Source organism: Sminthopsis crassicaudata, chromosome X (assembly GCF_048593235.1).
Source record: "Sminthopsis crassicaudata isolate SCR6 chromosome X, ASM4859323v1, whole genome shotgun sequence".
In the NCBI taxonomy this organism is placed as follows: Eukaryota; Metazoa; Chordata; class Mammalia; order Dasyuromorphia; family Dasyuridae; genus Sminthopsis; species Sminthopsis crassicaudata.
In genome coordinates, this window is record NC_133623.1 from 80,412,188 (window position 1) to 80,433,298 (window position 21,111).

General features: G+C 48.2%; 1 protein-coding gene across 6 annotated transcripts; it reads left to right on the forward strand.

Annotated features, from left to right (window-relative positions):
- The first annotated feature begins 1,660 nt into the window (after positions 1 to 1,660).
- SPRY3 (sprouty RTK signaling antagonist 3) lies at positions 1,661 to 20,264 on the forward strand. Of its 6 annotated transcripts, XM_074276959.1 has the most exons (5): positions 1,661 to 1,963; positions 3,867 to 3,989; positions 4,500 to 4,574; positions 7,637 to 7,825; positions 12,111 to 20,264. In XM_074276959.1, exons 4-5 carry the CDS (start codon positions 7,794 to 7,796, stop codon positions 13,018 to 13,020), a joined length of 942 nt encoding a protein of 313 aa, XP_074133060.1. In that variant the 5' UTR covers positions 1,661 to 1,963; positions 3,867 to 3,989; positions 4,500 to 4,574; positions 7,637 to 7,793; the 3' UTR covers positions 13,021 to 20,264. The 6 variants fall into 6 exon arrangements, with proteins under 6 accessions (XP_074133060.1, XP_074133063.1, XP_074133062.1 ...); XM_074276962.1 differs by lacking the exon at positions 7,637 to 7,825 and having other exon boundaries at positions 12,050 to 20,264; XM_074276961.1 differs by lacking the exon at positions 7,637 to 7,825.
- The last annotated feature ends 847 nt before the right edge of the window (positions 20,265 to 21,111 follow it).

Genomic DNA, 21,111 nt, shown 5'->3' on the forward strand with positions numbered 1-21,111 from the left:
CCTCAGGCTTTCTCCTTAATTCTTCCATCTTGTGGGAAAGCCTGGCTCATCACAGGATCCTATGTAGAATAGGCAACCAAGAGCTGGGGAAGGAAGGTAGGAAGACAGGAAGGGAGGGAGGGAGGGAGGGAGGGAGGAAGGAAGGAAGGAAGGAAGGAAGGAAGGAAGGAAGGAAGGAAGGAAGGGAGGGAGGGAGGGAGGGAGGAAGGAAGGAAAGAAGGAAGGGAAGGAAGGAAGGAAGGAAGGAAGGAAGGAAGGAAGGAAGGAAGGAAGGAAGGAAGGAAGGAAGGAAGGAAGGAAGGAAGGAAGGAAGGAAGGAAGGAAGGAAGGAAGGAAGGAAGGAAAGAAGGAAGAAGGAGGGAGGGAGGGAGGGAAGGAAGGAAGGAAGGAAGGAAGGAAGGAAGGAAGGAAGGAAGGAAGGAAGGGAGGGAGGGAGGAAGGGAGGGAGGGAGGGAGGGAGGGAGGGAGGGAAGGGAGGGAGGAAGGAGGAGAGAAGGAAAGAAGGAAGGAAGGAAGGGAGAGAGGAAGGAGGGAGGGAGGAGAGAGAGGGGAAGGAGGGTTCACAATGTCATAGCAACCTGTGGAGGAGGAGTCCCTTTGCTGTGGTGACCTAGCCTAAGGCCTTTGTGCTCAGCGCTCAGGGTCAGCGAGGCGCCCAGGTGAGACCTGGAGGCTCAGGCAAAGGAGAAGCTCTGTCCTTTCCTAACCAGCCTGGAGCAGAGAAGCAGTCTGGGCCACGGGGAATGGCCGGAGAGCGTGGAGGCAGCCGGGGGGAGTCCGGGAAGGTTTAAACGGATTCCCCTTCAAATTGTGGCCGCCCCTCCCCCAGCTGTTCTCTCAGTGAATTCCGGTGCAGTCTTTATTCCAGAGTCGGTACACCGAGATTCCTATGGGGAATTCTCCGAGACGATTCCATTTCAATTGGACGATGCCTCTTAGCCAGACATGAACACATTCAGCCTGGGAATCTAAAGGCGAGAGGAAAGGAAAGGGGAAGGGGAAGGACGGGGAAGGGAAGGGAAAGGAAGGGAAGGGGAAAGGGAGGGGAAGGGACGGGAGGGGAGGGGAGGGGAGGGGGAGGAAGGAGAGGAGAAGGGGAAGGAGAAGGGAGGGGAGAGGGAGCGACATTCCAAGGAGCAATAAAGCTCTCCCCTCCTCCCCTGGAACTCATTCAGAAGACCTGCGGAAATCATCTATATTCACCAGTTAGCCAACAGAACCGAGTGAACACACTGCACCTCGGACGGCCAGCCGCCCCCCCCCCTCCTAATATCCAAACACAGCGAGATTCGAGCTCTACACGAAAGCCATAGCTATTGGTCTGTGGAGATACACTGAGGCTCCAACTGCATTCCCTTCATTCTCTTCATCTGTCAAAGAGGAGGAGGAGGAAGAGAAGGAGGAGGAGGAGGAGGAAGAGGAGGAAGAGGAGGAGGGGGAAGGAAAGGGGAGGAAGAAGAAGAGAAGGAGGAGGAGGAGGAGGAGGAGGAGGAGGAGGAGGAGGAGGAGGAGGAGGAGGAGGAGGAGGAGGAGGAGGAGGAGGAGGAGGAGGAGGAGGAGGAGGAGCAGCAGCAGCAACAGCAGCAGCCCCAGCAGCCCCAGCAGCAGCAGCAGCAGCAGCAGCAGGAGGAGGAGGAGGAGGAGGAGGAGGAGGGAATTTGCCCTGACTGGCTTTCTTTGGGGAATATGTGCCCCCTTGATTTATATCTGTATGTAAAACCTATACAAAGTATCTGCCAGTAACAGGTCTCGAATTTTTTTTCCCCTCCCACTCTGCTGTGTCAGAGGAACGCAGACAGAAGTACCTCTGTTTCGGGCTCCACGGCTGGAGGAGGAGTTTTCATTCAGACTTTCTGAAGAGGTGGAGATACTGAGAGACTCACCAGAAAAAGGTCCCCTGAGCCAGCCTGGGGATTCAGCCCTTTCCTGCTCCCGTTCGCCATGGACCTGCCTTCCTCTCCAAGTAAGTAAGCCTCAGTCCACACGAACTTCCCCAGCGTGTGTGTGTGCGTGTGTGTGGATGGATGTGTGTGTGCGTGTGTGTGGATGGGAGTGGGATATGTGGATGTGTCTGTGCGCGCTTGTGTGCGCCCATGTGTGTGCGCGCGAGTGTGTGTGTGTGTGTGTGTGTGTGTGTGTGTGTGTGTGTGTGTGTGTGTGTGTGTTGGGGGGGGGGTGCCGTAGGCTGCTAGCAGCTTTAACTACAGCCCCAGGTCTGGATGTGGCCCGATTTCTCCATTCTCTGCGCTGCATTGATCCGCTTTGCTTAAAGCTGCCTAGCCCTGGGCTCTGTGGATTACACCCAGCCTGGGAAAACAGTGAAATCCATTGACATGAGTCAGCACTTAGAGAAAACTCCAAATTGGACACTTGAAAACCCAGAGAATACCCCTCAGAACCCCCCCCTTTGAAGCCCCAAGTTCCAGCCATCTCTGCCATTGACCTTTAAATACCTTTGTGTGTGCCCGTGTCCGTGTGTCTGTGTGTCTGTATGTCTGTGTGTGTCTATTGGCGCGCGCGCGCGCGCCTGCGCGCGCGCCTGTCTATCCTACCTCCAGACAGCTCCAGGTCATCGGCGCTAGCTGGCTAGGGGAATAACAGACAGGCTGCCCCAGGGAGCGGACCACTGAGGCAGGGCCGGCCCGGGGCCTCCGCTGCTAATGGCTCCCGGCCGGGATGGCGGCGGCTTTCCGATTTCATCCTATCTATCACCTTGCCCCGGGGAAGAAAAAAAAAAAAAAATGGCCCAAATCGGGAGAGTATAGCCCCCCCCCCCCCCCATCGAGTCCCAGGAGCTGTTTGGGAATCAAGGGGTTTATGGCTTGCTGGGCACTTGTGTGAAAGTGGCCACGGAGCTGAGATTGTCCCCCTGAATCGGGGGACCTGCCCACCATCCAGGCAGCCAGTGACTGCCCGGGAAGCTCCGCGGCTGCCCGTTCTTGAGTGCATCTTTCTGGGTTCTTGGGAAATATTGAAAAGCAGAAATAAAAGTAACTGAGGCCTTGGGCAGAAAAGCTATTTCACAGTGCAGCTACCCCATCAGGTCCAATAAGAATGACACGGATATTAGAGACCCAGTGACCCCCCCCCATACGCTCACCACGTACAATGAAAGGCTGGCTTGAGCCCAGTAAGCCCCCAAAGTGTAGAACTGAAGCTCACCCTCATTTCTTGCTCAGCATTTGGGCTTCCCTGCGGTGAGAGGATGGCACCTATAAGGGTTTTTATTGAGAGGGAGCTCTTCAAAATGGAGGGGCTCTAGAATGAGTTGGAGAAGGGGGGAGAGGGCTTTTTTTGTTTGTTTGTTTAGCAACCCTTAGAGACTGAGAAACAGAATTAGTGGCTTCTTTCCCTCTGCCCCCCCTCCCCCCGCACAGCCCCCAGAGAAGGTCACAGCTGGATGGGACCCTATTGATGGAGTGGGCCAACCCCTCGTGTTTCACTCCCAGGGACACGAAATCCTGAAGACATGAAGTCTCAAGGAAGTACATTCCAGTAGGGGTAGGGTCGAAGGGAGAAGCCAGATATCTTAATTGTCCCGAAAGCAGCTTGGGGTCAAATCCCCGGAGCCCTCCAGAGGAAAGGCTACTTTCTCAGCATGCTCTGCTTTGGGAAAGGTCTTTGTATTCACTCGTTGGAGCCCCTGAAATCCTAGATTAGAAGGGAGCTGCCATCAGTTCCTACCCTAGAGTGGGGTAGCAGGGAGATGAGATAAGAGCTAAGCAACATATGGACCTGCAGTGAGCTGCAGAAATGCTGCCTGAATTGAGATGGGATTTCTTTGGTGAGTCGTGAAAGAATCATGAAATCGAAAAGCCAGGAGGGGTCTTAAGAGCTCTTCTAAAACCAACTGCCTCATTTTACAGATAAGGAAACTGAGGTGCAGCACCAGTAGGGGATTGGCAGAGGTCACACCCTGGCAGAGCAGAAAAACCTTGGTCTTCCGAGCCCCAAACCCGAGCTCTTCCCAGTGTGCTGTATAGATTAAAGTAAGACATGAACATTTCTACAGGGACAGCTTAGTCATGGAGAGAGAGGACAAGTGGGGATTTGCTGGGGATGGGGGTGGGGGTGGGGATGGGGAATCGCTTGTACAAAGAGGCATTTTTACATAGTGAGGGTTAAAACAAGGAATTCAATATCGTTAAGACCACTGTGAACTCCCACCATTTGCTGGAAGTCATTCTTAGAGTTAGCTCATATGTCAGAGAGAAAAGACAAGATATGATTGCCAGATGCTTGAGGGGGAGGGAGAAGGGTCAGCCTGTCCTCCATTGTCCTTCCCCATTTTCTTCTGAAATCAGCATTGACTCCGGTTATGCCAACCAAAAAGTCAGCTCTGAAATCAGAACTGCCCACAGTTTCCATTCAGCAAAGTGGTGGTGGATGGGTACATTTTGAAACTCCACATTACAAAGCAATCAGGGCTTAGATGATTTTGTCTGAAAGAAAAATCTCAATGCCCTGAATGGACTTTGACTGTTTCTGTCCTCTCAAAGCAATCTGGAAAACAAAATTCCCATCAAGCCAGAGAGAGCAAATTCCAGGACCAGAAGAAAACTGTTCAGGAAGTTGTGAGTACCTGAGCAGAGGGATGCCGATGGGAGTGGGTTTACAATGCATCATTCATGACTGCAGAGGCACTATGCATCCGTCTGAAATAACAACATCTCTCCACCCTGCAGTCAAGAATTTGCAATCTCCTAAACCACCTTTTAAGAGTGTGTGCCTTGTAAAAAAAAAAAAAAAAAAAGCCCCCCCACCCCACCCCCCCAAAAAAAGTGTCCAGCAGCATTAGTAGCTTGCATTGCTGTTGCTTCAGTGTTTTTCTGGATCAGAAGAAACATGTTTGTAGTCATTTCTCCCTGTATCTGTTGCATCAGCCTGTTCATTTCTGAGCTTCTGTTACCCTCTACCTCCCTCCTGTTAGTCACATTCGATTCAGCAGTCTGGCATGGCACCCAATTTGCCATCATTCATTCAGTCTGGTACCCTAATCTTACCCAGGTCTCCTGGAAGCCCCACTTTATTGCTGCTCCTCCATTTGGGGATGGAGAGTTCCTGCTGATTAATTGCCAAGCTCAAAGGATCCTTGTGAGTTCCCATCAGACATCTTGAAGAATCATACCCAAACCAGAGGACAACATCTGGTCTTAGAGACTACTTCTTCCTCCCTCCTTCCCACCCCCAAGAAATATTTTAACCTCTCTGAGAGCCACCCAGTCCAAGTGTTTTTCCTCTTCATCACGGATAGTCCAAAATCGATTCCCAGATCTACCCTATGGGATCTGGGCCCTTGCTCTCTCGGAGCCACCTCTGTAAAATGAGGATTTTGAGCTGAGGCCCCTTCCAGCCTGACCCGGCAGCCTGTGATCCCACATGCCCTCCACTTGTGAGCTAAAGAACCCCAGCATCCTTTGTCTACAACGTTTTCTTTGCCTGGCTTTGCTCCTTTGACATCTGTTGAGGCCATTGGTTTTGAATCCTAGCTACTGTGCCCTAGGCCTCCACTCCCCTGCTTTTCTTCAGGTTCTTGGTTTTCTTTTCCCTGACCTGAGCTGCTCACTGTACTTCACCGCAAACCTCAGACTGCTTTGTGGCTCTTTCTGTCCGAGGCCACCATTTACAGGGATCTGCAGGCCCACTCTTGGCCTTCCTTTCAGGTCCTCTCCCTCCTACTAGACATTTGTAATTCTAGGGCACCACGGAAGAGATGGATATTAATGCTTCTGAATTCCTCATTGCACAGGGAAGTCCGTTGGAAACAATAGGGTCATTCTTTGCCCTACCTCTGCAATCTGTTGGACATTAGGCTCATTTGGACAGTGCCTCTTATTAACTCCCGGTGTCCTTGTAGATTAAGGTGACCAGATGTAAATTGCTTCGACCCAAGGAGTGCATTTACACGGTCCTCACTGTATCCGTGGCATCTCCAATCCCCTCCCATCCAACTATGTCTTCTGTTTGCTGATTGCTCTTACCCACATCCTCCCAGAAGCAGAATCATAAAAGCCCAAAATGTCAGAGTTCAAAGGGAAAGGCCTAGGTTTTATACCCGGAAGAGACATTGAAGCCATCTCATTTTACACAGGGACTTGTCTAAGTTCATACCTGTAATAAATAACAGAGCTCAGATCGGAAAATCCATCTTGTTTGATTCCAAATCCAGATTTTTTTTCCCCCCAGTATATAATAATAGGAAAATTATAATAGTTCACATTTATTTATTGACTATTAAGTGCCAGGCACTGGATTACGCTTTTCACAAATCTTATCTCATTTGATCTTCAGAACAATCCCGGGAGGTAGCTGTTGTTATTTGACAGGTGGGGAAACTGAGGCAGGCAGCGCTTGAGTGACTTGGCCAAGATCCCACAGCTAGAGTCTGAGGCCAGATTGGAACTTGGGTCTTCCTGACTCTGCACTGTGGCGCCCCCTGGTGGCCCACCCTCTCTCTCCAATTCCTTCATTTCTCTTTTAAAAGTTCATGGTTTTAATTAGATTCAATTACAGGCGTTTCCCCGGACATCCCCCTTCCTCCAAGAACCTTCTTTTGTCCCCAGCAAAAATGACGGAGGAAAGCCAGCAGATACGGGGCCCACGGCCGGCAGCTTTTACTACGGTCCACACCCACGGTCCTCCACCTGTTGGCCAAGAGGCCAAGCTGTGTTTCATGGGCTCTCCTCAGGAGCCAGAATTTCATCCCCCTCCTTCTGAGGGACCAAACGGTAGCCCAGAGAGGGAAAGTGATTCTGTGGAAGACCAAAGGGCTGCGGGTATTCGGGACCCGGCTTGAGGCTTTGCGGCGCAGGTGTGGACCAATGTCCGCTGGGTCCCAGACCTCCACTAGGCCAAAATAACCAAGGCGGAAAAATCTAAGTCCGGGGGCTTTGGGATGCCAGGAGATTCTTTTCTTCACCTCCCCCCCTCCTCTCCTGCCTCCCCCCCTCCTCTCCTCCCTCCACCTCCCCTCCTCTCCTCCCTCCACCTCTCCTCCTCTCCTCCCTCCACCTCCCCTCCTCTCTTCCTTCCACCTCCCCTCCTCTCCTCCCTCCTCCCCTTTCCTCTCCCTCCTTCTTTCTTCCTCCTCCTCCTCCTCCTCCTCCCACTTTCCACCTCCCCACCTCTCCCCTCCCTCTTCCCTCCCTCCCTGCCTCCAATCCTACCCCCTTCCTCCTCCCTCTCTCCTTCCTCCCCCTCTCCTTCCTCCCCTCCTCCCCCTCCCAAGTCCTTTCACTGATTAACCCTTGGACAAACATTTCAGCTAGAATGATTCGTAGGGCTGCCTCCCCCAAGCCACCTAAGCCTCTCAGCAGCTAGATTCTTCTGCACTGAGTGTTTAGGGGCCGAGACCTTTCACTTTCTCATTCCCCTCAGCCTCTCTCGGAGTTTGGTCATTTCCCTGCCATAGCTCGGCTTTATTTGTTCCTCTGCTGTGTTCATTGAAGGAAAGCATACCCTTTCGCACCCATTCAGGTCTATTACTCATTCAAGCCATCCACACCATGCAGTTTGTATGACTAATTGTTCTATTTTGAGCTGCCTTGAAATCTGATGGCTTTTGTACATGCTTTTATTCCTGCTCCTGTTTTCCGGGGCCTGGTGCCTCCGATTGACTGTTGCATTTGTGTGCAAGCTTGCTCGGCTTCCCTTTTCTCCGGTGAAAAGTGCCAGGGCTCAGAAAGCACCGGAAAGGCTGCCATGTGCCCGCCTCTCTGGAGTGGGCAACCTTGAAGTTCCCCTGAAGATGACATCGCGGAGAACAGTGAGCGCTTCTCCCTTCTCACGCCTTCATGGCCACCCATCTCCTCCATGCTGCTAGCCGGTAGGTTTTGCATCCAGAGTCCTTTGCTTCTCGGACATCCCAGAACATCGCTAGACAGCCCGGCAAGGATGGTGGCCAGTGGAGGGTGGGCATGGGCAGCTATTGAACGCGATTCCATTTTCTTACATCTCCACTTAGTGCCAGTCATTGCACTTAGTCAATTGCTCCCGTAGGTTAGGGTCAGAGACAAGGCTCACTCGCCTTTTTTTTCTACCTAGAGGTCATCCTACAGACCAAACCAATACTTAAACACTCATTCATGGTGGACCATACCTAATGGGAAGGAGTGAGTCCCATTGCGGGTCAGCACCTGGCTCCAGCTGAATCCTTACCACCATATCGTGTCTCTGGGCCTCAGTTTCTCCTTTCTTGTAAACGACTTTCATCCACTGAGTCCTTTCTTTTTCCAGTCTCATATCTCACGATTCCTCTGTCCTGTCTCTGCTCCACGCAAACTTCAATGTGCTTAGAGATCTTTTTGCTGCCCACGCCAACTTCCACCCCATTCACAGAGAGCACTCCCATTTTTCCAGCATGCTCTCCTCTCAACAACCCTATGAAGTACCTAAAGCAGAAGTTATTTTCCCTATTTCATCTTTAAAAGGAGGGGGCTACAGCTCAAAGATGTGGGAGATTTGCCCAGAAATGCAGGCAGAAGATGACAGTACCCAAATCGGGCTCATAGTTCCTGATCTCTATGCCTTTGTGTCTGCTCACTTCCCTACTGCTACCCTGCCACAGTTTCCCCTCTTAAACAGTCCATTGCCATGCAGTCTGGGAAGGCAGAACCCCGTTTCCTCCAGCATCCTGAGACTTGGGAACCTGGAGTCAAAGCTTTTGTCTGGTGCAAACAACTTTGAGCCTACAAGGTGAAAGAAGTGGGTCCATGTCCCACTGCACGAGACTCAGTTTCCCATTTCTAAAATGAAAAGCATCATACTTGTCCTCCCTGCCACGGAGGACTGTTATGAGACTCTAGTAAGAAAGAGCACAAAAAGAGATCCAGAATTCTGAAGGGCTCTCTGTAAGTGTCCATAGCAATCATTATCATCATCATCATTAGAAACTCTTGTGAAGCCTCCTAAGGCTAAAGGGCACCTCCTATTCTAGATGGAGTCTGTCCTTCTGACAATGCCCAGAGAATGAAATGCTGCGGCCTCCGTGGCTAACAACGAGTAACCGCGGTCGTCCGTCTCCATGGAGGTTATTCTAAAGTTCCTTTAGCTGGGATCAGGTTAGGGGTCCTCTTCTGCTGAATGCAACTCTACCCTTGACTAAATAAGCCTTATGCTACGGCCACTGCTCCTGGGAGATGGAGGCTCTCTTTCGCCCATGTTGCCAACAAATCCCCTTCCAATTTTCTGTTAGAGTTCCGATACTACAAGTTGCAGGGTCAGAAAAATACATGTATTAGCTGACAAGCAGAATCACCCATTATTGTAAAGCCAGCCAGGCAGAGGAGGGAAAAATAAAAGAACCAGACAAAATACTCTATGATGACCTCGATTTCATTCCATTCCTGGCAAAATCCTCCAATGTTATTTAAGGGGTGACTTGTAAACATTTAGAGAGGGAAGGCATGGTCACCAAAAGCCAACATGGCTTTTTTTCCCTCCCCCCCCCATAGTGTTTTATTTTTCCAGATACATGTAAACATAGTTTTCCACATTCATTTTTGAAAAACTTTGTTTCAATTTTTTCTCCCTCCCTCCCTTACCAGTCCCTCCCCAAGACAGCAAGCAATTCGATATGTTAAATATGTACAATTTTTATTTTTTTAAGTTTTTTTTTAATTTTCAAAACATATGCATAGTTTCAACATTCACCCTTGCAAATTCACCCTTGCAAATTCACCCTTGCAAATTTACCCTTGCAAATCCTTGGGTTCCAATTTTTTTTCTTCCTCCCTTCCCTGGACAGTAATCCAATATATGTTAAACATGTTGTGCAATTCTTTTAAACATCTTTCTATATTTGTCACTTTGTGCAAAAAAAGAAAAAATCAGACTAAAAGGGGAAAAAAACTACTCGAAAGAAACCAACCAACAAACAAGGCAAAAACACAATGCTTCGAGCCACATTCCGTCTCTCTTTGGACAGCATGGCTTTTTCAAAAATTGATCGTGCTGGAATTATTATTATTATTATTATTATTATTATTATTATTATTAATTTATTATTATTGCTTATTTGAATAGGGCCACTGAGTTAATACATCCAGGAAATATCAGTGACACACCTAGATTTCAGCCAGATGCTGCATAAAATCTCTGATGTCTTCCTCGTGGAGGAGATCGAGAGATATCCGGCTAGATGTTAATACAGTCCATTGGACCTTGTAGGAACAGCCCCAGTCATTAATGACTGATGAAGATGGGGATTTGAGGTCCTTTGTAAAGTGCCCCAGGGGACCCTCCTCCTCTGTGTCCCTTAGATGTTTTTGTTCTAACCCGGTGAAGGCCTAGGTGGAGTACTTATCAAATTAAATGGGGATGGGAAGTTGGGAGAGAAAGCAAACCCACTGATTGGATGAGAGATTTGGGATTTCCAAAGGCCCTGGTAATTTGTGCCCCACACCCACCCCTACTCCCATTTACCTCTCAGCAAATTCGAACAAGATGAAATTCAAATGCGATAAATGTAAATTCCCATAATTGGGTTCCAAGAAATGAACTGTACAAAGTACAGAATGAGAAAATTGTGGCTAGACAACAGTTCCTTTGGAAAAGACCCGGGGTCTTAGGAAGACTATAAACTCAGTATAAGCCAGCAGTGTGACTAAAAGCAGAAAGTCTAGAATAAGAGGCCCACTGTCCTCCTGATGAGAGCTCACCTAGACTATGCTGTTCAGTTCTGGGTACCACATTTCAGGAAGGAGATTGTCAAGTTCTGTGAGGTTGAACAGCAGAGTGGGAGGTCCAGAGGCCAAAGCATATAAAGATTCCTTGAAAAAACTAGGAAGAAGATAAGATTCGGGGAGACCCAAGGATCATATTCAAGTATTTGAAGTGCGGTTATGAAAAGCAGCACTTGTTCTGTTAGGCCCAAGGGGGCAGAACCAGGGCCAATGGGGGACAGTTTGCAAAGGGGCAAATTTAGCCTCAATATGTGGAGGCATTTTCCAACACTTAAGGCCTCTACATTGAATTGGAGGGAGGGCTTTCTGTCACTGGCAACAGTGACTATGGGACCACCTGGTGAAGCTATTAGAGAGGAAGGACTTGGGTCAAATAGGAGGGGCACTAGAAGGTCCTTAAGGCTCCTTCTAAGTTCCTGGTGGCTGTCGTGACTGTTGTGAGAGTCTACATCTCTGTAGCAAGCCAAGCTGCACTTATCCCTGTGGAAAGGAGCATGGAGGGAAAATGGAAAGTGCCAATCCATAGATGCTTGGATTCTGAGAGGTGTTCAGAGTTGGGGGGAGAGGGTAAGAGCCCAAGATGACAAGTGGGTTATGAATAAAATTCCCTCCCTTTTCTTCTATTGAGTTTTCATTCTTTGGTGTGTAGGGGCAACTGGCCCTGCTCATACCTCATGCTTCTTCTTACTCTCTGGTGATGGTCCTGCCTAGGTGGTCTCATTCTCTCCTCTTTCTCTGTCTCTCTGTGTCTTTTTCTGTCTCTCTTTCGTTCTGTGCCTTTTTCTCTTTCTTACTCTCTGTTTTTCTGTGTGTGTGTGTGTGTGTGTGTGTGTGTGTGTGTGTGTGTGTGTGTCTTCTCTCTCCCCATCTTTCTGTCTCTCTGTTGGTATGTCTTTGTCTCTGTCTCTTTCTGTCTCTCTGTTGGTATGAGTTTGTCTCTCTTTCTGTCTCTCTTTTTCTCTGTGCCTTTTTCTCTTTCTTACTTTCTTTTTTTCTCTGTTTGGCTGTCTCTGTGTGCGCGTGTCTCTGTCTCTCCCCATCTCTGTCTGTATGTCTGTTGGTATGCCTCTGTCTCTCTTCTTCTTCTTCTTCTTCTTCTTCTTCTTCTTCTTCTTCTTCTTCTTCTTCTTCTTCTTCTTCTTCTTCTTCTTCTTCTTCTTCTTCTTCTTCTTCTTCTTCTTCTTCTTCTCTCTCTCTCTCTCTCTCTCTCTCTCTGTCTCTGTCTCTCTCTGTCTCTGTCTCTCTGCCTCTGTCTCTGTATCTCTCTGTCTTTGTGTGTCTGTGTGTCTGTCTCTGTTTCTGTATCTTTCTGTCTCTCTCTCACATACTCTCTCTTTCTATCTCTCTCTCCCCCTTTTCTCCCTAAGGCTTTTCAGATGTGCCCTGATGCCTACATAACTGCAAGCCCTCCCTCCTCTTTACCACCAGAGTGCCACTCTCACTCAACTCCAAAGAATTCAAGAGCCAAGACAACATGGATGCCCCAATAACAGACGATTTCCCTCAAACCCTGCCCATTGAGCAACTCTGCTCCATTCATGTCAGCAATGAGTATGTGGAACGGCCTGCCATCTGCCAACAGACCCTCTCCAGCTCTTCCCTCGTCCAGCAGGCTCACAAGTCCGATTGGTCCCTGTCTACCATACCCTCTGATCTGCCTCGAAGCCTCAGCCAATGCCACCAGCTTCAGCTGTTGCCACAGCATCTGAGCCAACCCAGCCTTGCCAGCTCCATATCCCATACCACCATCACCTCCGACCAAAGGCTTCTGACCAGCATCACTCCGTCACCCTCCGATCACTCCCTCATCTGTACCCAGCCTCAAGCAGGGGCTCTGAAAGTGGAAGAGTCTCAGAAAGGCACAGCAGAGAAGCTATCCCTCCATACCGGCGGGCACCTGTTCATCTGTGAAGAGTGCGGCCGTTGCAAGTGCATCCGCTGCACGGCCACTCGCACCCTGCCCTCCTGCTGGCTCTGTAAGCAGCGCTGCCTCTGCTCCCCGGAGAGCCTTCTCGACTACAGCACGTGCCTCTGCTGCGTCAAGGGTATCTTTTACCACTGTTCCACCGACGACGAAGACAACTGCGCCGACGAGCCCTGCTCCTGCGGGCCGGGCTCCTGCTGCGCTCGTTGGGCAGCCATGAGCCTCCTGTCGCTGGTCATGCCTTGCTTGTGCTTGTACCCTCCAGCCCGAGGATGCCTCAAGCTGTGCCAGCAGGGCTATGACGGCCTGCGGAGGCCAGGCTGCCGATGCAAGAGCCACACCAACACCGTTTGCAGGAAGATCTCTTCTTCCAGTGGAGCCGCCTTCCCCAGGGCCACAGAGAAGCCAGTGTAAATGCCTTGCAGCCTCCATCCAGCCCCTTCTCTCCCCCTCACCCTTCCTTCTGTACGAAGGAAGGGTGGGGGTCAGAGAAACCAACCAGCCGGAACTCAAGGGCTCGCCCCCATCAATCCTGCCATGCCGTGGGGCTGGCCGAGTGCATCTTGAGTCCAAGGCAGCTTCAACTTCCCTCATTGGCTCTCTGCACCCCCCCACTCCTCCCTTTGCCTTCCCACCCGTCCCCCACTTACCTCTCAACTTTTTCTGCCCCAAAGCAAAAAATAAATTAAAAATCAGATGATCCAAAGACATGGGACTCGCACATTGAAGACAAATTGAGCCAGCTTCTGGCCATCTACCCATGGCCTCCTCAGCACTGTGTGGCAAATGGGAGGCTCCCTGACATGGCCTTCTTCCACACCAGACTCATTTCCCCAGTGCCTTCGGGGGCTTTCTCCAAAGAGTAACATGGGGCCACACAGCAAGCATCCAGGGAGTACTTAATTTCATTTTTCTTTCTTCCCCCATCATCTTTATCCTTGCCTCCTTTCTCCTTCCTTCCCTTCACCATCTCCACTCCATGCTCATTCCCACCTTGCCCCATCAGCTTCCCCTTGTTTCCTCATCCTCTCCTTCCTCCCTTCTTCGTCCATCATCTCCTCCCTACTCTTTCTTTTCCGGCCCCTCCCTCATTCTGTCTCTAGCCCACCTTATCCCACATCCCCTTTCCCGTCTCTCATCTCTCTGTTCCTTTCTTCCTTCACCTGCCCCCACCTCATTCTTCACTCCTTCCCGATTCCCTAACCCTCTCCCTTACTCCACTTCATCCCTCGTCTCTTGCCTTTTCTTTGACGACCTTACTCTCCCTCGTTCCCACTCTCATCCTTCATCCCTGCCACCCACATTTCCTTCCCCATCTCTCATCCTCTTTTAGTTTCCTCCTCCCTCAGTCTCTCCCTGCTCCCTCGTCTCCTCCCCTCCCCCACCTGATTCCTCATCCTCTCCCTCTTGCGTTATCCTTTTCCCCTCATTGACTTTTCCATCCCCTTCCTTGTCCCACGTGTCTTTTGCCACCCAGTCCGCTGCCCTCCCCCTTCCTCCCCCATCTCCTCCTCATCTCCCTGTCCCCTTGCCCACCTCTTCCTCCCCACCTTTTTCTCTAGCACCTTCAGGAGTGGGGTTTTCCCAAATGCCTTCCCTCTGCTTTGATCCCCTTGCTGTGTTATTACCCAGTCTTACAAAAAAGAAGAAGAAGAAGAAGGTTTCATGTGATATATTAACCGATAAGCCTGCCTGAAACCCAGATGTGTGAGTGTGTGTGTGTGTGTATGCACCGCACCCACCATACCCACACATCTCAAGGCATATGGGATCAGGATCAAGTAATCCAGGCTCGGTCAGCTGGAGTCTTGTCCTTTTCCCCCCAAAACTGGATGGCCTTGGGCAGTAGAGGGTGGAACACAGAGCCCTTCCCTAGATAGCCATAGCCCTAAGACTGCATGATTCACGTTCTGTGGATGTAATTATTAACCATCGAACTTAGGGCTGGAAAAGAATTGAAAGATCATGCAACCCATTGGACAGATGATTAAACAGATCCCCAGAAAGGGGACAGAGCATGCCCAAGGCCACATGGGACAATTGTAATAGAGCTAGGATGAGGCCTCGGGTCTCCGTTTTCCCAGATCGGTGCTGTTTCCTGGCACCACATCGGGTATCTTCTCGCCTGATGCCCCGCTAGCAGGGGCAAAATATAGCCTCCACTCATCTACTGTTCAGGAACCAGGAAGAAGTGAGTCTAATGTCTGTTGGATTCTTAGCCACTTAGGAAACGTTAAGTGTCACTCACGGGCAGCCCTGTCGGCAGGGCCAAGGTTGCAGCTCATTGGTACGGTAGCTTAGGAGGAGCTAGCATCACCGTTTGCCCTTTTCACTGACCAAAGGTGGCCTGTTAGAAGATTGAAAACAAGGACCCCAAAAGGAGACCTCACTGCGTCATCGCTCCTCTGGTTCCCCAAACTGATTTTGCCTCCCACCCATGCCCCACGGCCTCTGCAGAGGCACCAGTCCACGCATGGGGGAGCCCGGAACCAAATTGCAAGGAACAAGAAAAGTTGCAGCTTCCAAAGTCCCAGGTCCCAGGTATGTAACATAGGGTGTACCTCCCTCTTTCCTAAATTGAACTCGGAACGTCCAGGCTAAACTTCCCTACTTGTGAGAGAGACTGACTGCCTCTACGATTCTCCAGTTGGTCAAGGTTACACATTGTGGAAGAACTTCAGGGACAGGCTCCTAATGGGAGCTACTGGGAGGAGAAATTCTCCAATGCTGTAGCTTTCCCGTCTCACTGGACCTGACTGAAGTTCACAAATGGATTCTGAGGTGGAGGTCACCTACTCCAAAAAGAGGAGCTCCAGCTTGGTTTGCTGCTTACGTGTTCCATCCATGCAGCTCTTGTTCTCCAAGGCGTGTATGCGGGTGTGGGTGTGGCGGGTGGGGCGGGGCGGGGCGGCACATTATGGTAGTGCCCAAGAAGAAGAAGAGGGGAAAATTCCCGCATCTTGCCTGAATGTCAAAGACAGGAGATGACTCAGGAGCACTCCAAGTTATCGGAACTCCAGGTCTTCTTGGGTCAGTCTTGAATCTTCCAGACCCGACAGGCAGGTACTGCCCGGCAGTCCTGCCCAACTCACTTGCTCCTCTCTGTGGAGAATCGCTTTGATCTATTTTTGTACATAGAAACATACCGGTATGATGGTTAGAATGATTGCTTTAATAATATTAATAATATTACTGTGAATGGTACCATATGCAAAGGTTTGCCTTCTTGGTACAGATATGAACCCAAACAAGTATCTATAGCCTTCTCTGTTGCTTTTTAGTTCCTCCTTTGGAAGCCACTTGTTATTCTCCTGAGCGTGCTTCAGACTGACCTTCCACTAAAGGCTATGACCAGCTCTAGGGTGTAGGGAGGAAAAGTTCCTCCTTTATCTCCACTTTAAGTGTGCCTAGAGCTGAACTATATCAAGATTTGCGGATACTTGTGCATTGTGCCTAAAGCTAAAGCTATTCTATGGGTGTTCACTTATTACTCCCAAATCCTGTGCTGACAGTAGCCTTTTCCCTTAACTCCCTTTGACATCCATGAGTCCTCATCCTATAATCTTCATTAAGTCCAATTGTTCCCCCCCCCAGTCACCAGCAATGGGTCCCCCGACTCTGTCGTATAAGCAGAGAGTCCTTTCTCTTGGTGGACTTCAGAATGGTCCAAGGCCAGCCTCCAGGAAGCTGAGAGGTACCCAGAATTCACTCTGCTGATAAAGCAGGGCTTATGTTTGGCTGCTTTTGAGCAGCATCAGGTTCACCATAGATAGGTTCAGCGGGGATTCTTGTGTGTGTGTGTGTATATCCTTCCCATTATGTACAGACATGTATCCATATCCATATATATGTAGATATATGTGTGTATGTGTATATACACACATGTATATTTAAAAATAGACAGCAAAATTCTAAACCCTTCAGGAAAGCTTGGTTTTCATGATGTTTCTACTTTGTGTCATGTATAGTATAAACAGCCACCTTTAATGAGTATTTCTTGATTCTATCTATGTATATATCTATTTATGTATATACATCTCTCTATATATATCTATATATCTATTCTGTGTGTATATATACACATATATGCAATTAGGCCATTTTTTGACCTCTTACTCTCCTTGCTTTCTCCATGTTGGTCCCTCAATATGGTTCGCGTCACTTGTGCTCAGGGTTTTCTTCAGGTTTTCCACCTTAGCATAGCTTTTAAGCGTCTGGAAGAAGCCCTGGTACAATGACAAAGCCATATGAATGACTCTCCCTTCTGCCAATTCAAATATCCCTTCGCCCCAGACCACCAGGGAAAAGAGGACATACTCTATTTATTTGGGCATAGATATACTTTATCATCTGGAATTGAGCCCCAAGTCTCAGCCAATCTTTCATGATTCTCTGAGTTTTCTAGGATGTTAGCAGTACCAGCTCGTGCTACCCCTGCTTCCTCCCAAAGCATGCCTGCCATCAGCAGCATGATTTCAGAGTCTTTCTGGCAGAGGAAAACCTCACCGATGTCATGGACGGCTCCTATATTCTTTGTGGTGACTGTGTGGCAGTTAAATCTGATCACTGAATCACTGGGATGGAAAAGTAGTGTCTCTGTTAAACAGGAAACAGAAAAGGTCAGAATGCCCTCTTCCCATTCCAATGATCCAGGATGCCCTAAACCAATGGAAAAGGAGGGAGAATAGTGCAGACAGAGGAGCAAAGAGTCTGGTCTGCCTGCCTCTGGCGACGAAGTGCAGGAGTGCCTGATGGTGACCGATCCAGGTGTTAGTTAACCTGGCCAGCACTCTTAAGCTGGATGCTGCAGGGGTTTAGCTAGTGTGATCCCATGGAAGTGCCTGGCACCCTCTTGTTTTTGTTTAGTGTCTAACCTTTTCCATTCTTCCCTCTTCGATGTGGCAGGGTATCTATCCCTCCGTGCATATCCCTGAGAAGGTCTTAGCTGATTGGTGAAGTTCTGACTGATGGAATACAGCTGCTCATGGTAGGATTGAAATGGTAACTTCATCACCTGGGCCTAGACTGAGGTCAGAGCCTGAAAAGACAGACAAAGCCTGCAGAGCTTGGGAGAAGGCTTTGAGAGCACTGCAGAGCCAGGATGAGTTATCACTTCAATCCTTCAGAAAGCTATCTTTCAGCTTGTCGATGAAGTTAGGTGAGGGCAGTCTGGAGACTTGCAAGTGTCCCCAGCATCTTAAGCCCGTGTGATTCCAAGCTTTCTTTTTCTCCATGCCCTTCATTATAGAGCAGAATGGCCAACAGGTGTGGGGAGCACAGACTACCCACTGAGGGCCTCTGAAGACTATTAGAACTGAAGATCATGTAGTCCAGGTCCTCCTTTTAGAGGATGGGAAGCTAAGGCCCTGGGTGGTTGGAGGACTTGCCTAATTTCCCATGATTTCAACCAACAAGACCCCTTATGTGCCCAGCACTGTATAATGCCTATCAATCTAGACTGTGCTATCACTGTACTACCCTTTCCTGCTTTCTGCAGGAAAGAATTTGGTGACTCTGATTAACTGGTGCTAAACATACACATGAAAATGAATTTGTTCTTGCAATCCAAGGACTAACCAAGTCTGAAAAGACCATTCTTCAGAGGAAACAAAAACAATTATTACTTTGGCTAGCTTTTAGAAAAGTGTGTCTGCATGCACACACACACACACACACACACACACACACACACACACACACATTTATTAACTCATGCTTTTAGGCTACGTCCACATGCAATTAAAACAATTGGTCAATGAAGTCAAGCCAACGATCAAATAGTCAAAGAGATTTGGGTATTGTGAGGACCCAACAACTTGTTGATTACCTTGAGTTTTCCCATTTCACGCCATTGTTGTGGCATATCTCCATTCCCACTTCATCGAGTAAGAACCTGCTACATTTGTAATTTAACTTTGAAGAGGCACATTGATTTTGTGTCTGCATTAAGTTAAAGCATCTTGACAAAACCTCCAAATGTCAATGGCTGCATGTGTTGTCCATCTAATGTCAAATATTGAATAATTGGCAGAATTATTTCATTCTTTGTCCAGAGAGGTTAACATGTGAAAGCAGGACCATTGAGGCTCTGGGAAGTTTTTAAACCAAGGTTCCAATTTCTATTGGTCTTTGTAGGAAAAGAGCAAAGAGGAATCCTAAAATCTATTCCATTTGAAGAATGAAGCCCAAAGTAAATTATCCTCCTTGAATCTCCATGGGTCAAGCAGTCCATGTAGACTTTTCTACTTTTCCAATTTCTTCTGGGGTTAACTTCTAATATTGTATAGACTTCTCCATGGGGACACTTGTTCCTTCTAGAGTGATCAGAAAAAATACCCTATGTCGATGTTGGGATTGCTGAGTTGTGACTTCTTTTGTGATGAAAATAGTATTGGACTGGGAGTCATAAGACCCAAGTTCCAGGCCCAGCTCTGCTCCCAACTGGCTATGTGAACATCATTTAACACCTCGAAATGGCCTCATCTGATCTGTAAACTTTGGATAGTAATGCTCGCCCTTCCTCATGAGGCTGTTATGAGGATGAACAGAAAGAGCGGTTGGGAAAGTGCTTTGAAAACTGTAGTGTCATAGAAATAGGATTCTTCTGATGTTTTGATGTTAATTCACACAAGATCAAAGCATGACTAAATTGGGGTCAGCTCGGTCATCCTCTGGCATGTTACAGATAAAGAAACTGAGACCCATGGAGGTCAAATGACTTCCCGAGGTTCATACAAATAGTAAGTGCTCAAGATAGGATTTAAATCCAGCTCCTGAGTTTCCAAATCCAGTTCTTGCTCATTTCACTAAGGCCCATGTGACTCCCAAATGTCTGGTTGAAAAATGAAAATCAGTCATTTCCCAGGATATTGTTGAACATTTTAAAGACCAACGTGAACCCCAACCATCCAGACTGATTGAGCTTTGGAGTGGCTTTGCTTTAGTGATACATAGAGAGGATGGAGTTTGGAACTTGAAGGAGGTTTTTGGACTTCATGAGTCCTGAACCAAGTGCGTTCATTGTCCTGAGGAATGACTCCAGCCATGGAGCCTAAAGTTTGTGTGCACATATGGACCCCAACCTCCACTCACTGACTAGAAAGAAAATATTTGCAATTCATGCAGTATCCAGTATTGTCCACAACCTCAAGTTGTTCCTAAATGCTAAAGAACTGGGAAATGTTTGGAAACCCTCATTCCTGGCCAATGTATTCTGCAATTTCATTCTTATTCTTTTGGGACTTCTGGATTTCCTTGAATGTCCCACTCCCTTCCTCCCCCTCCCCAAGCATTCAGAGGGTTGCCATTGTTTCCTTGGTACAAATGGTGTTCCAAAAAGTGTATACAATGGTCTTTAATTCTTGGTCTTGTTTTAAGGTATGATATGTATTTGTAGTCAATCACTCGTTTTTGTCAATGCTCTTTACCATTCATATACATTTATTTTCAAAGTTCATTGTAAAGAAAAAAAAATCTTTATTTTCAAAAGCACCATTTTGTGCAATCTCTTTGCAATGCTTAAAAATGTCTGAACTAAATAATCCTATAGGTGGTGTGACACAACACTAACAACATCTATTCAATAAAGTTTTATATATATATATATATATGCATACTATACATATGCATAATATATATGTATACATATACCACCACAATGTCTACTGTTCTCATTTATGGCAGGGGAATCAACGTTGGGTGTCTTCAGGTGAATTCTAATTGGCTAGAGTCAGTTGCTTCCAACAAGGCATTTCCTTCCAGGTGCTAGGCTAAGAAGTCACAGCATCCCCAGGCTACCATTTGGGAATCTCCACTCTCCTTGAAAAAGAAGCTGAAGAAGCTCCCCAGTAATAGTTCAGGTGCTGAGGTAGAAGGAATATGGAGTGAAAGGTGCTCCTCCCATGGACCAAATCAGGCCTCATGAGTAGAAAAGTCAAGAATACGGGTGAAGACTGAAGAATCCAAAGAACTTTTATTAACAATCAGGTAGAACAGGCTATCTTGTGAGGTGCCGAGCTCTCTTTCACTGAAAATGTCCAGACACAATTTGGGACAATATCTCCTATTAGGGAAGTTGTCCATGGGTTTCTCTTATGTGTAGAAGGGTGACTTAGATGACCTTTAAGGTCCTTCTCATCTAAAAGAACTTGAGATAGTATTCCATGCTACCTAGCAACAAGGATCCCATAGCATATGACCCAAGACCCTAGGAGAATGAAAATGGACTCTTTTAGAGTCTTTCTTACTAGGACCCGATCCCAGCAACTGCCATGAAGACATGCACTTATCTGGGTGCGCCCTGTGGATATTTGCCCTGGGGAAAGGAGTGTCAGAACTTGGACAAGATTTGGAAGGAACATCCAGAGGCACATGGGAGGGGGAAGAGCCAATCAGAAAACATGGACTGGACTATGAAATGCCTCTTGAAAATAGAAATGAAAAATAGAAAGGCTCTAGTTTAATAGTAATGAAATAAAGAGGGGAATGGGGTAGGAGGAAAAGAGG

Coding starts and splice junctions, on each gene's coding strand:
- SPRY3 (XM_074276959.1), top strand. CDS start 7,794: ATGGCCACCCATCTCCTCCATGCTGCTAGCCG. Junction 7,826..12,110: donor CTCCTCCATGCTGCTAGCCG/GTAGGTTTTGCA, acceptor CTTTACCACCAG/AGTGCCACTCTCACTCAACT.